General features: G+C 41.9%; 1 protein-coding gene across 8 annotated transcripts in view; it reads right to left on the minus strand.

The window, feature by feature from the left end:
- Window positions 1-3597: 3597 nt before the first annotated feature.
- Window positions 3598-13388, minus strand: part of LOC144601975 (voltage-dependent L-type calcium channel subunit alpha-1D-like) — a 282505-nt gene continuing 272714 nt past the window's right edge. For all 8 annotated transcript variants that reach the window (XM_078414647.1, XM_078414644.1, XM_078414648.1 and 5 more), the window contains 3 exons: window positions 8972-9093; window positions 7239-7559; window positions 3598-6293 (listed from right to left, as the gene is read on the minus strand). In XM_078414647.1, coding sequence (XP_078270773.1) covers window positions 6000-6293; window positions 7239-7559; window positions 8972-9093 — 737 coding nt within the window. In that variant the 3' untranslated portion in view covers window positions 3598-5999. The remainder of the gene's footprint in view (window positions 6294-7238; window positions 7560-8971; window positions 9094-13388) is intronic.

Raw genomic sequence — 13388 nt, forward strand, 5'->3', positions numbered from 1 at the left:
GCCACATCTATAATGGAAGAGAGGAAGCCCCGTTTCCTGAAGAATGAGAACATCTCTGACGCCCTAGTGTGAAACACCTCATCCCGGGCGCAGATGCGGCGTAGACGGAGGAATTGGGAGTAGGGGATAGACTTTTAGCAGGAGACAGAGTGGGAAGAAGTGTAGTCCAGATAGCTGTACGAGTCAGTGGGTTTATAGTAGATGTCAGTCACTAGTCTGTCTCCTGTGATGGTGATGGAGATGGTGAGGTCCAGAAACGGGAGGGAGATGTCGGAGATAGTCCAGGTATATTTAAGGGCAGGATGGAAATTGGAAGTGAAGTGTACGAAGTCAGTGAGTTCTGTATGGGTACAAGAGGTAGCACCAATGCAGTCGTTGATGTAGCGGAGGTAGAGTTCGGGGATGGGGCTGGTGTACGCCCGGAACAGGGATTGTTCGACGTACCCGACAAAGAGGCAGGCGTAGTTAGGGCCCATGCGAGTGCCCATAGCTACGCCTCTGGTTTGGAGAAAGTGGGAGGAGTCAAAGGAGAAGTTGTTAAGGGTAAGAACCAGCTCTGCTAGGTGGAGTAGAGTGTTGGTAAATGGGGATTGGCTGGTTCTACGGCTGAGGAAGAAACGGAGGGCTGCAACACCATCCTTGTGGGGGATGGAAGTGTAGAGTGACTGGACATCCATGGTAAAGATGAGGGAGTGGGGGCCTGGGAACCGGAAGTTGAGAGCGTGTGAGGTATCTTGGACGTAGGTGGGGACTTTAGATAGTTCCTCTGTCCCTCTCTTCCCCAGTTCTCCCTCTATCTTCCTGTCTCCACCTATATCCTTCCTTTGTCCCGCCCCCCTGACATCAGTCTGAAGAAGGGTCTCGACCCGAAACGTCGCCCATTCCTTCTCTCCTGAGATGCTGCCTGACCTGCTGAGTTAATCCAGCATTTTGTGAATAAATACCTGATGGTTTAGGGCGATTAATTGGAATGACGGATTCCTCAACTATTTTGCACATCAGCTACAAAGGGACATGGAACATTCAAGCTTCAGAAGGCAAGTTCTCTGACTGTTTTTGTTTTCTTCCGTATAATAGAAGTGAAACAACTTGAATTCACTTGCAGCTGATGAACTTTCAGCAGGTGAGATACCAATGGGTGAGTGATACCATCTATTCAAGGGCTTTCTGCTGTGCTCTGGTAATGATGTTCCAACATGTGCACTGGAACAACAACATTGTTGTGTTCACAACACCTGGAAAGTCTGTTCATGTCTTTCCCATCTTAGTGAGTCTACTTTGATTCTAGAGTTCTGCAGCCAATGTGGAAGGTGTATGGATGTGAAGATTTATAATAGATAGGGCAAGGCGTCCATCATTAGGTTGAGAGGCACCTCCTTGGCAGATCCTCCAGGTGTCTGTTAAAATGCCTTGCTGTTCCAGGGTCATCCTGAAAAATCCTAGATAATCTTCAACCGTTTCCTTTGCTACTGACTTCCTAAACATCTCTCCTCTGCCTTGGTCCTCCACTCCCACTTATATCAAGATCATTCAGTTGGCTTTCCTGCTGTCTTATGAGTCCAGAGAGCTAAGCTTCCTCCAATGTTTCTCCATGCTCTAAATCTAGTTTTTCTCGTAGCGTCATCTCCTATGCCCTCTTCAGCTCCCTTGTTGATGATGCCCATGATCTACCTGCTGCCTTTATACTATTCTAAAACCACCTAACTTCCCTTCCTGGCCCTCTTGTCAAGGTTATTGTTCTTTTACTCTGATACTGACCCCTCTCCTACAATCTAATCCTAACTTGGACCATGCCCATTGAATCCTACAACCCAATATAGTCCCTCGACATCTTTGGTTCAGAACTAATCAAAGCCACGATTTAAAATCCTTCACAGACACCTTAACCTCCTCCTCCTCCGCCCCGTGTGATTTCTGTATTCCTCTAACTTTGCGTTCTCTTGTGCTTATACCTTCAGCGACCAAACTCCCAAGCATTTTGTGTAGGAAGGAACTGTAGGCGCTGGTTTAAACCGAGATAGACACAAAAAGCTGGAGTAACTCAACGGGACAGGCAGCATCTCTGGAGAGAAGGAATGGGTGGCGTTTTGGGTCGAGACCCTTCTTCAGACTAATGTCTGATGTCTAACCCTAATGTCTGAAGAAGTGTCTCGACCCGAAACATCACTCATTCCTTCTCTCCCAAGCATTTTCTTCTCTCTTGCACTACAACATTTTAAAAAACGGACCCATTTCCTTCTGTATGTGACTCAAGTCATTTTCTAAAGCACCTTTAATGGAGCTAAAAAGCTCAGTTGAAAAATGTGCATTGACTTCTTAATAGCAGGTTACATTATCTATTGTGCTGGAAATTATTTGGCTCAATGTTTCGTGGTCAAAGGGGCTCGTCTAAAGTCGGTATAAAGTTTGAGTGTATATGTTTAAGAAACAGAAACAAATTTAGTATAGAATTGTCATCTATATCAATGATTTTGTTTGTCAGTTGTACTGATAATTTGGATAAGAATGTACAAGGCATGATTAGTAAGTTTGCAGATGACAATGGGGCGGGTGATATTGTAGACAGTGATGATGATCAGCTGGTCACAGGGGCTGAGGAATGGCTAATGGAGTTTAATGTAGATAGGTGGAGGTGTGGCATTTTGGGAAGTTAAATCCAGGGCAGGATCTTCACAGTGAATGGCAGGGGATTGAGAAGTGTTGTAAAACAGAGGGAACATAGTTCCCTGAAAGTGTCATCACAGGTAGATAGGATTGTGAATAAGGCTGATCAATAGTCACTGAATGGAGTAGAGGTGTTGGGACATTATGTTACAGTTGTGAAGATGTTGGTAAGTCTGCACTTGGATAGTATGCTCTGTTTTGGCCATCCTTCTATGGGAAGCTGGCAAGGGTGCAGAGGATGAGAAGACTTGCGAGGATGTTGTCAGGATGCGAGGCCCTGAGCTGTAGGCAGATTAACCTAGCTGGGACTTTATTCCTTGGAGCGCAGGAGGGCTGATCTTATAGAGGTGTATAAACGCAAGAGGGGAAAAGATAGAGTGAATGCAGTCTTTTACCCCAGGGCGGGGGAATCAAAGAACTTGCAGGCATAGGTTTAAAATGAGAGGAAAGATTTAATGGAAACCTGAGGAGCAACTTTTCTCCTGGGTGGTGGGTATATAGAGTGAGCTGGCAGGGGAGGTAGTTGAGGCAGACACTAACACATTTAAAATACACTTGGATATGTACATGGATAGGAAGGGTTTAGATTGATAGGGGCCAATGGGACAAGCTTAGATGAAGCATTTTGGTCAAACATGGGTGATTTGGGCCAAACGACCTGTTTCTGCACTGTATGACTTTGAGGTATAAATTGTGCCTGATCTTGTAGCAGTCTAGCAGTGATGTTTAAGGGCACCATGTAGCAAGGAGGCCAATGAAAGAAAATGGTGGACAAAGATGGAGCTTTTATTCTTGTGACCTAGACAGACCAGGAGTGAGCCTTCTGGAGCTAAAACACAAGCACACTGAACCAAAACACCACCTGTCCATCACTGCATAAAGTGATTTATACCACAGTTTCAAGTGACTGTCACTTTATATGTAGAAATCTTCTGGGAGGCTCTTTAATTGACTTGTTTATTTTATACAGGATCAGGTAACCTATTTGCCCATGCATTCTTTTATTCATTAAGACAGAAATGTTTGGTTTGTACATGCTGTAAGTTGAGTCGGGCAGCAACACTGATATCTTAAAGAATATTAAATGTGGCAGGCACATCAGAACAACAGGAGAATGAACAAAACTTACAGGAACTGTAACCCATTCATGAAAAATCTACTATGGAGACAACAAGAAATATAACCAGGGATTAAGGTTATTATGTAAATCTCCATTGTGCCTGTAATTGGAATAATTGTTCAAGCTTGTCTAGTGAAAAATTAACTTAACTTTACTTGGGTTTAGATGGATTCAACTTACAGAAATATACACTATTTTGTATGTACATTTCCAACACTATGGTATGGTGGTAAATATGTATACAGAGTTTACTGTACCATACAATCACAAAATAGTACAACCTTATAAACTGAATATACAAATACCATACTACACAAAAGGCTTACTTCATATAAAAGTAGTGATGAAGGTTGCACTGAGGAATGAGTTGTGCAATCATAGATTGCGAGAACCAGTGAACTTAAGATCAAGAATACTCTCCTTGGTAATGGAATAAAAACAATTTAAAATCTTATTTATCCCTGACTGAGGTAAAATATCTTGCTTTAGTTTTTGTTACTAGTAGAATATACACGTGTTTAAAATGTACACAGTTTAAAAGATTCTAGTGGCTGCTACTAGTAATGTACCTGCAACTGAAACAGGCCATTATTTAATATATAAAAAACCTCTGAAAATGTACATTGGAAAAAAACAGCATCTTCAGTTAATGGACCTGTTCCTTGACATACTTTCTGCAATGGGAATAGAGTGCAAACAAATACTCAAAAAGCATAAAATACTGATGCACATGCTGATAGAATAGCTCATCTGAAGACCAGTAACGTTCAGATCCATGCATTTGTAGTTCTCAGCATAATGTGGGAATGCACAAGCTCACCTCATTCTTGGGCCGTGACTACAAGCTGTTCACGTCATGAGCAATTGTAACCAACACGATATGCAAAAATCACAGCTTGTTTTACTGAAACTGCACTGATTCTTTGTAAGAACTGTGTAGCTCTTGGCTGATTCAAATTGAAACTTACCTCAAATGATTTTGCCTCAGTGTACCAAAGTAACTCTTAGTAAATGGGTCTGGCAATGGAAATCACTAATTATTACAAGCGAGTTTGAAAGTATGGAGAATGTACCAAGAATAACATTTTTTAAATATTGATAATTCCAAGTAAGAGTGCAAGTAAATTATCTTTGCATATCCTGTAAAGTTAGGTTTATATTTCACTTTTAATTTAAAAACTGCTTGCCAAAGAGCTTTTTCCCTCTGGCTCCAAAACTCTGAAATTAACCTTGATCATACACAAAGAAAAGGCAGCTCTATTAGTTACTTATGAATTTGCACTTCTATTAAAAAATACCAGTAATCTATAGAATTTGAGAGGGTGATTTTGAACCATAAATATTGCTGCTTATCTGTTACAGTACCAGGATTACAAAATATAGAACATCTCTTTACAAATACAAATTTGTTATCTGTATGTTACAACCATATACAGTTTGCCTACTTTGCAAGAAATGCAGTTTATAAGCTTCAAATTAATATTTGAACCTTAAAGATTAATACCATTCCAATTTCTAGTATAATTTGCTCATAATTCTCTTAATGGGTGGAAAATTAGGTTCCCTCCACAGCAGATGTAAAAAGACAAAAAAAGAGATATATCCTCTGTAAACGCGCAATAAAATAGTTAAGAAAAAATCAGTTATATTTGCCCACCAAAAAATAATACTTTGAGATTTGCTGCAGCGTTTAAAACGTGGTTCAGCATGGTTCATATTTCCATGAAAAACCAGAGGAAAGATATGTTTCATAATTTTAAATATCTTGAAATGCTTTCCCTTGCTCCCAGCCAAAAGTCCAAACACATTTCTGAGGTAACAACAGCCTTCAGATTTGATTGTCATCACCTTTATAATATTTTCCTTTAAACCATAAGCATTACCATAAACAGTACAGTGCTTCCTTCCACACTGCAGCTTGCATGTCGCTGTTGCTGAGAAAACCTCAGCAGCCTTTCATGGTTAAACTATGGCTTCACCTCACAACCTTCTCCTTGGTCCTTTGCGTGCTGGTTATTTGATTGGCTCAGACGTCTTGCAGTTGACCACACTCTTGTATTGAGGACATGAGAGGGTTTATTTGATCCAAATGCCACCAATCACTCGCACTCAGAAGTAGCTCTGTTGGTCACTTGGTCTAGCTAGTGCCATAAGAAATTCTCCACTACTAGGCACTTCCTTAATTTTTGTACACATGGTTAATCCGTACTAAATGCTATAAAGTAGTGATGCATATCATTTCATCACCTAGGTCCTCCTCATATATACCAGTGTCTGGTTCCTCATCACTGTATTCAACACCATAATCTTGTAGCTCATAGTCACGCCTGTTTTTAATGGAGAGCAAATCCCCGGTAGTTCCATTGTGAAGATTGCCATTTAATAAACTGCTTGCTGCACTTTCCATTTCATCAATGGTCATGTCACAGGCATCTGCAAGCTCATGTTTTGTAACTGAAACAAATTTGGGATCTCTTGCATACTGCCCAAGACCTTCCGATATTAGGACCTTTGAAGCAGAAGGAAATAATGTGATTACTAACATATTTAACAATTGAACTGAAGCAAGCACAGCAAACCCTAATGATTTAGTTTTCTAGTGCATTTTAACAGTGCTCAAGTTAAACATAACGGATATCCAGAAACTTAAAAGTGAATTTAATACTTCAGTCAGGAAAATGTTAACATAAAAAGGTGTAGGCTATCAGCTGTTTGAGTCATCGTTTAATTCAACCCCATTCTCTGCCTCGACTCCCATATCAGTAGGTCTCTTCCTCCCACTTTTGATCAGCCACAGTCCTGCACATACAGTAGGATGCTGGCAGGTGGGTCTGTCCCTACACTACAACACAGACCCTCAGTGCCCACTACTTCTACGGGGAATCTCGAGCTGCAGTTTAGGATGAAAAGAGGAAGGAGTTATTAGTGTAATCTTTAACTTATTTTACCGTGTTTTCAATTAATCTTGTTTAAATTCTAGCAGTTTTTAAATGTCAAAATATTCAGTCAGCATCTTGGTTATGCAGTGGCTTATTAAACTTGCAATGAGCCCAAAAAACTCAAAATAGAAAACTAATCTTGTCTGCAATGAAGAGTCTTTGTCAAATTAGTGGATCGTCAGGTGAGGCATGTAGACTGGGGCATGAAGCATCAGGAGGTAAAACACTCACCATCCAATCTACTTAAACTGTCTTTAATGCCCATTGACCACATTTTAGTCATGAGGCCGCTAAGATTGCCTCAATGCTAATGACTTAATCTAAAGGATGAGGTCCAGGTTGTGTTTTGGAGAGGAATGGTAAAGAACGGAAGAACATAAAACAGTGTCAGATGTCAGCCTAGCACTTGTACTGTGATTCACTGAGGCCGATTTGCCACATCTGGCACCTTGTGCTACTTGAGAACCAGTTTAATGATTTGTCGTTACTGTGCACCAAACGTTTAAAACACTTACAGCCTCCACCAAGCTGTCTGCACTTCCTCGTTTCTCATAGTACCGATGGAGAAAGCTGTTCGGGATTGCTAGCTTTGTTGGAGTGTACGTCTTGTAAGGAATGTCAACATCTTCTGTATACCAAGAGCTTCTGTTCATCGAGGGAAGGCTACCATTCATGTTCTCCCTGGATTCGACACGATCTACGCGGATGAGGGGAGTGTAGTAAGGGGAGCGTTCTTTGTTGGGCGGAGTGGCTGGAGGTGTTGCCCATGAACGTGTCGATCGTGCTGGCGAGAGCCGTCTGCTTTTGTACGAGTCTAATCCTGCCACAGCCATCACCTGCTCGTTCACGCAAGGAAACAATGTGAATAGCCACTCATTATTAACAAACTTCTGAATTATTCCCCTAAATGATCAATTTGTAATAAAACAACATTTTGGACACACACCGTAGGTTTGGTAATATCTTTGGGAAAATAAACAATTTCAGATCATCAAAATAAAATTTAGCTCAGTAGTTTGTCTCCCATTTCCTTTGTAATGTATTATATTTGCAATAAAGCACTGGTTGTCACAATAAATTTCTGAATCAAAGTTTTGAATTAATATGCAAGGTAGACCTCACACCAGAACTGGAAATGCTAGAAACTGCAGATGCTGGAATCTTGAGTAAAACACAAAGTACTGGAGGAACTCAGCAGGTCAGGCAGCATCTGCAGAGGGAATAGACAGATGATATTTCAGATTGCGACCCTTCTTCAGACTGCTTTAGTTTGAAGAAGGCTCCCAAACCAAAATGTCATCTGCCATTCCCTTCCCAAATGTTGCCTGGGTTCCTCCTGCACTCGTATTTGGCTTTTTGTTTTAGATGATGGGTGAATGCAACAAAATCACAAGGACCACAAATCAAACGCATTATATTTTTCCTGCCACCATTCAACTTCCTTGGGACTGGTTGGTGATGGAATAAAGGAAAGCCAACTTATTTTACAATTTTCTTTACAACTAACATTAGATTTTACTACCCACCCCAACAGTCCGCTAATAGTCATTATTTTCTCTGGCTTGTTTGATACCTCCACTATAATTCATTCTTACAGATAGATAGTTTATTGTGGAAGTAGTTCATGTTTAAGTGCTCAGGTTTCAAAGATGAAGGCTGGTAAACAAGTACAAAAATTAATTTTATGGAATCTTTTATCTCAAATGAAATATTGTTATTGGAACACTTGAAAATACTTGATGTAGCTTTTAAGGTAAATGTAATATTTAACATTAATATAAGAAAGTGGAGCAGGAACAGGTGTTTCAGATCCTCGATACTGTTCTACATAGTCAAGACACCAATTCCTTGCTGTCATCTCAAGAAGTGGTCAGTTTTGATAAATGAATGTGGACAGTAAGCAAGTTATCAGACCTGAGCCAAGGCCTGAAAGGTGTGTACATATACTGTTATCAGTGTTGGGTTAGAAAGTTATCCGGAATAGGAACAAAGACTGATTATTTTCTCCTAATCCAGATGTACCAAGCCAGTGGTATTAGTCACGTCACCTCCGACCATCATAAGATAACTCATGATGAAACAGTTACACTTGGGATGTTAGCCTGTGTGGCATCAGCCACTCACCACTGCTACTTAGTACAAGGACTTTATCATGATATTTTGGAGAGGGATTTTGAGGAAACGTTATAATTTGATCGCTACTATATGCAGCTGCAATCACTACCAGATTGCTGGTCAGAATATTTACCTGGTGTTGCATTAGGTGGAGTGGCAGTGCAGTACGCTGTTGGAATGTAGGTGACAGAGAGATATCATCCTGGCTACTTTGCCTGCGCAGGCACTCAAAGTTGAAGGAAGGTCTCCGATGTACTGTTGAAACAAATGTTAGTTAAACATCAGTGAAAACAAAGTTTTATGAAATAAAAGAATGCTCATTTGAAATTTTCATTCAGATAGAAAATGTATTTCCTTTGATCAATTGGGTCTTAAGTAAATTCAAATTTCTTACAACTCCAGCAAACTGAAGTCTACATCTTTTCAGCCTCTGTACATATTAACTCCAACTCAATGTGAGTTTGACTCCAACTCACAGACTGAATAAAGTTTACAATATTTTTTATGTTAAACCTAAACTGAGCTTTTTACCTCACATTTGTTGAGAAGGCTACCATTTTAACTTGTGGACCACTGGGCATTTAATCTGCATTTGAATCCTGCTGATACTTAGTAATATCTATGGTCGTTGTGCACGTGGGCACGAATGACGTCGGGCGGAAGAGGAAGGAGGTGCTACAGCGGGAGTTTAGAGAGTTGGGAAAAACGCTGAGAAGTAGGACGTCGAAGGTGGTTATCTCTGGACTGCTACCGGTACCTCGTGCTGGTGAGGCCAGGAACAGAGAGATAGAGGGTATGAATTTATGGCTGAGGGACTGGTGCAGAGAGCAGGGATTTAGATTTCTGGACCACTGGGATCTCTTCTGGGCTAGGGGTGACTTGTACAAAAGGGACGGGTTGCATCTTAACAGCAGGGGGACAAACATTCTGGCAGGCAGGTTTGCTAGTGTGACACCTGTGGCTTTAAACTAAGTAGTGGGGGGGAGGGGTTAACAAATTGTGAATATGAAGATGAGGTAAAAGGGAATACAGGAGATATTGCAAAAGACTCTCGGAAGAATGGGAACAGAAGTTCTAGAGCGGAAAAGAAATTAAGGGCAGGGCCAATTGTGAACGATGTGAGAGGGGAGGTAAATACAGAAGTTAAAGTGTTGTACTTAAATGCGCGTAGTATAAAAAATAAAGTGGATGAGCTTGAGGCTCAGTTAGTCATGGGCAAGTATGATGTTGTAGGGATCACTGAGACATGGCTACAAGAGGACCAGGGCTGGGAACTGAATATTCAGGGGTACACAACGTATAGAAAAGACAGACAGGTGGGCAGAGGGGGTGGGGTTGCTCTGATGGTAAGGAATGATATTCATTCCCTTGCAAGGGGTGACATAGAATCAGGAGATGTTGAATCAGTATGGATAGAAATGAGAAATTGTAAGGGTAAAAAGACCCTAATGGGAGTTATCTATAGGCCCCCAAACAGTAGCCTCGACTTAGGGTGCAAGTTAAATCAGGAGATAAAATTGGCGTGTCAAAAATGTAATGCTACGGTGGTTATGGGAGATTTCAACATGCAGGTAGACTGGGAAAATCAGGTTGGAAATGGACCCCAGGAAAGAGAGTTTGTAGAGTGCCTTCGAGATGGATTCTTAGAACAGCTTGTACTGGAGCCTACCAGGGAGAAGGCAATTCTGGATTTAGTGTTGTGTAATGATCCTGATCTGGTAAGGGGACTAGAGGTAAAAGAGCCATTAGGAGGCAGTGATCACAACATGATAAGTTTTACTCTGCAAATGGAAAGGCAGAAGGGAAAATCGGAAGTGTCGGTATTGCAGTATAGCAAAGGGGATTACAGAGGCATGAGGCGGGAGCTGGCCAAAATTGATTGGAAGGAGGCCCTAGCAGGGAAGACGGTAGAACAGCAATGGCAGGTATTCCTGGGAATAATGCAGAGGTTGCAGGATCAATTTATTCCAAAGAGGTGGAAAGACTCTAAGGGGAGTAAGAGACACCTGTGGCTGACAAGGGAAGTCAGGGACAGCATAAAAATTAAGGAGAGGAAGTATAACATAGCAAAGAAGAGTGGGAAGACAGAGGATTGGGACTCTTTTAAAGAGCAACAAAAGTTAACTAAAAAGGCAATACGAGGAGAAAAGATGAGGTACGAGGGTAAACTAGCCAATAATATAAAGGAGGATAGCAAAAGTTTTTTTAGGTACGTGAAGAGGAAAAAAATAGTCAAGGCAAATGTGGGTCCCTTGAAGACAGAAGCAGGGGAGTTTATTATGGGGAACAAAGAAATGGCAGACGAGTTAAACCGTTACTTTGGATCTGTCTTCACTGAGGAAGATACACACAATCTCCCAAATGTTCTAGGGGCTGGAGAACCTAGGGTGATGGAGGAACTGAAGGAAATCCACATTAGGCAGGAAATGGTTTTGGGTAGACTGATGGGACTGAAGGCTGATAAATCCCCAGGGCCTGATGGTCTGCATCCCAGAGTACTTAAGGAGGTGGCTCTAGAAATAGTGGAAGCATTGGAGATCATTTTTCAATGTTCTATAGATTCAGGATCAGTTCCTGTGGATTGGAGAATAGCAAATGTTATCCCACTTTTTAAGAAAGGAGGGAGAGAGAAAACGGGTAATTATAGACCAGTTAGTCTGACATCAGTGGTGGGGAAAATGCTGGAGTCAATTATAAAAGACGAAATTGCTGAGCATTTGGATAGCAGTAACGGGATCGTTCCGAGTCAGCATGGATTTACGAAGGGGAAATCATGCTTGACAAATCTACTGGAATTTTTTGAGGATGTAACTAGGAAAATTGACAAGGGAGAGTCAGTGGATGTGGTGTACCTCGACTTTCAGAAAGCCTTCGACAAGGTCCCACATAGGAGATTAGTGGGCAAAATTAGGGCACATGGTATTGGGGGTAGGGTACTGACATGGATAGAAAATTGGTTAACAGACAGAAAGCAAAGAGTGGGGATAAATGGGTCCCTTTCGGAATGGCAGGCAGTGACCAGTGGGGTACCGCAAGGTTCGGTGCTGGGACCCCAGCTATTTACGATATACATTAATGACTTAGACGAAGGGATTAAAAGTACCATTAGCAAATTTGCAGATGATACTAAGTTGGGGGGTAGTGTGAATTGTGAGGAAGATGCAATAAGGCTGCAGGGTGACCTGGACAGGTTGTGTGAGTGGGCGGATACATGGCAGATGCAGTTTAATGTAGATAAGTGTGAGGTTATTCACTTTGGAAGTAAGAATAGAAAGGCAGATTATTATCTGAATGGTGTCAAGTTAGGAGGAGGGGGAGTTCAACGAGATCTGGGTGTCCTAGTGCATCAGTCAATGAAAGGAAGCATGCAGGTTCAGCAGGCAGTGAAGAAAGCCAATGGAATGTTGGCCTTCGTAACAAGAGGAGTTGAGTATAGGAGCAAAGAGGTCCTTCTACAGTTGTACCGGGCCCTGGTGAGACCGCACCTGGAGTACTGTGTGCAGTTTTGGTCTCCAAATTTGAGGAAGGATATTCTTGCTATGGAGGGCGTGCAGCGTAGGTTCACTAGATTAATTCCCGGAATGGCGGGACTGTCGTATGTTGAAAGGCTGGAGCGATTGGGCTTGTATACACTGGAATTTAGAAGGATGAGGGGGGATCTTATTGAAACATATAAGATAATTAGGGGATTGGACACATTAGAGGCAGATAACATGTTCCCAATGTTGGGGGAGTCCAGAACAAGGGGCCACAGTTTGAGAATAAGGGGTAGGCCATTTAGAACGGAGATGAGGAAGAACTTTTTCAGTCAGAGGGTGGTGAAGGTGTGGAATTCTCTGCCTCAGAAGGCAGTGGAGGCCAGTTCGTTGGATGCTTTCAAGAGAGAGCTGGATGGAGCTCTTAAGGATAGCGGAGTGAGGGGGTATGGGGAGAAGGCAGGAACGGGGTACTGATTGATAGTGATCAGCCATGATCGCATTGAATGGCGGTGCTGGCTCGAAGGGCTGAATGGCCTACTCCTGCACCTATTGTCTATTGTCTATTGTCTATTGTACCTCAATGAAGAATTTTTGCAATACTTGTTGCAGGAACTTTGCCCTGTACCAACTCCTACTCCGCCCTCCAAAAACACCAGCGATTTCCAGTCGACCGCCTTGCCTGGGAAGGAATGCACCCGAGCTCTTTCCCCACTTGCCATTGAAGCTTCGTTCACGTGTCTGAATACTAATCATTCACCACAGGTATTACAACCCAGAAATTCCTGCTGAGTCCAGGTTGTTCCTCTTCCCTGGAGAATCTTTGTACAATTGCCTAGATGCAACCACACTACCCACCAGTATCATCGTTTGAACTTCTCAGTAATCACACTGTAACAACACATTATGAGAAGCCATGACATTGTTAGCTGATCCTATATTGGAGCTGATACACATTGCCAATATGGGGTATTTATCCCGAGGGACATATTGTATTGGGACAAGCACCAATTAACGCTAGAGTTTTTTCTTTTTCTCCTCATGTCACTGCTAAAGTCTATGAGGAAGCAAACT

The sequence above is a fragment of the Rhinoraja longicauda genome, chromosome 17, assembly GCF_053455715.1.
Source record: "Rhinoraja longicauda isolate Sanriku21f chromosome 17, sRhiLon1.1, whole genome shotgun sequence".
In the NCBI taxonomy this organism is placed as follows: domain Eukaryota; kingdom Metazoa; phylum Chordata; class Chondrichthyes; order Rajiformes; family Arhynchobatidae; genus Rhinoraja; species Rhinoraja longicauda.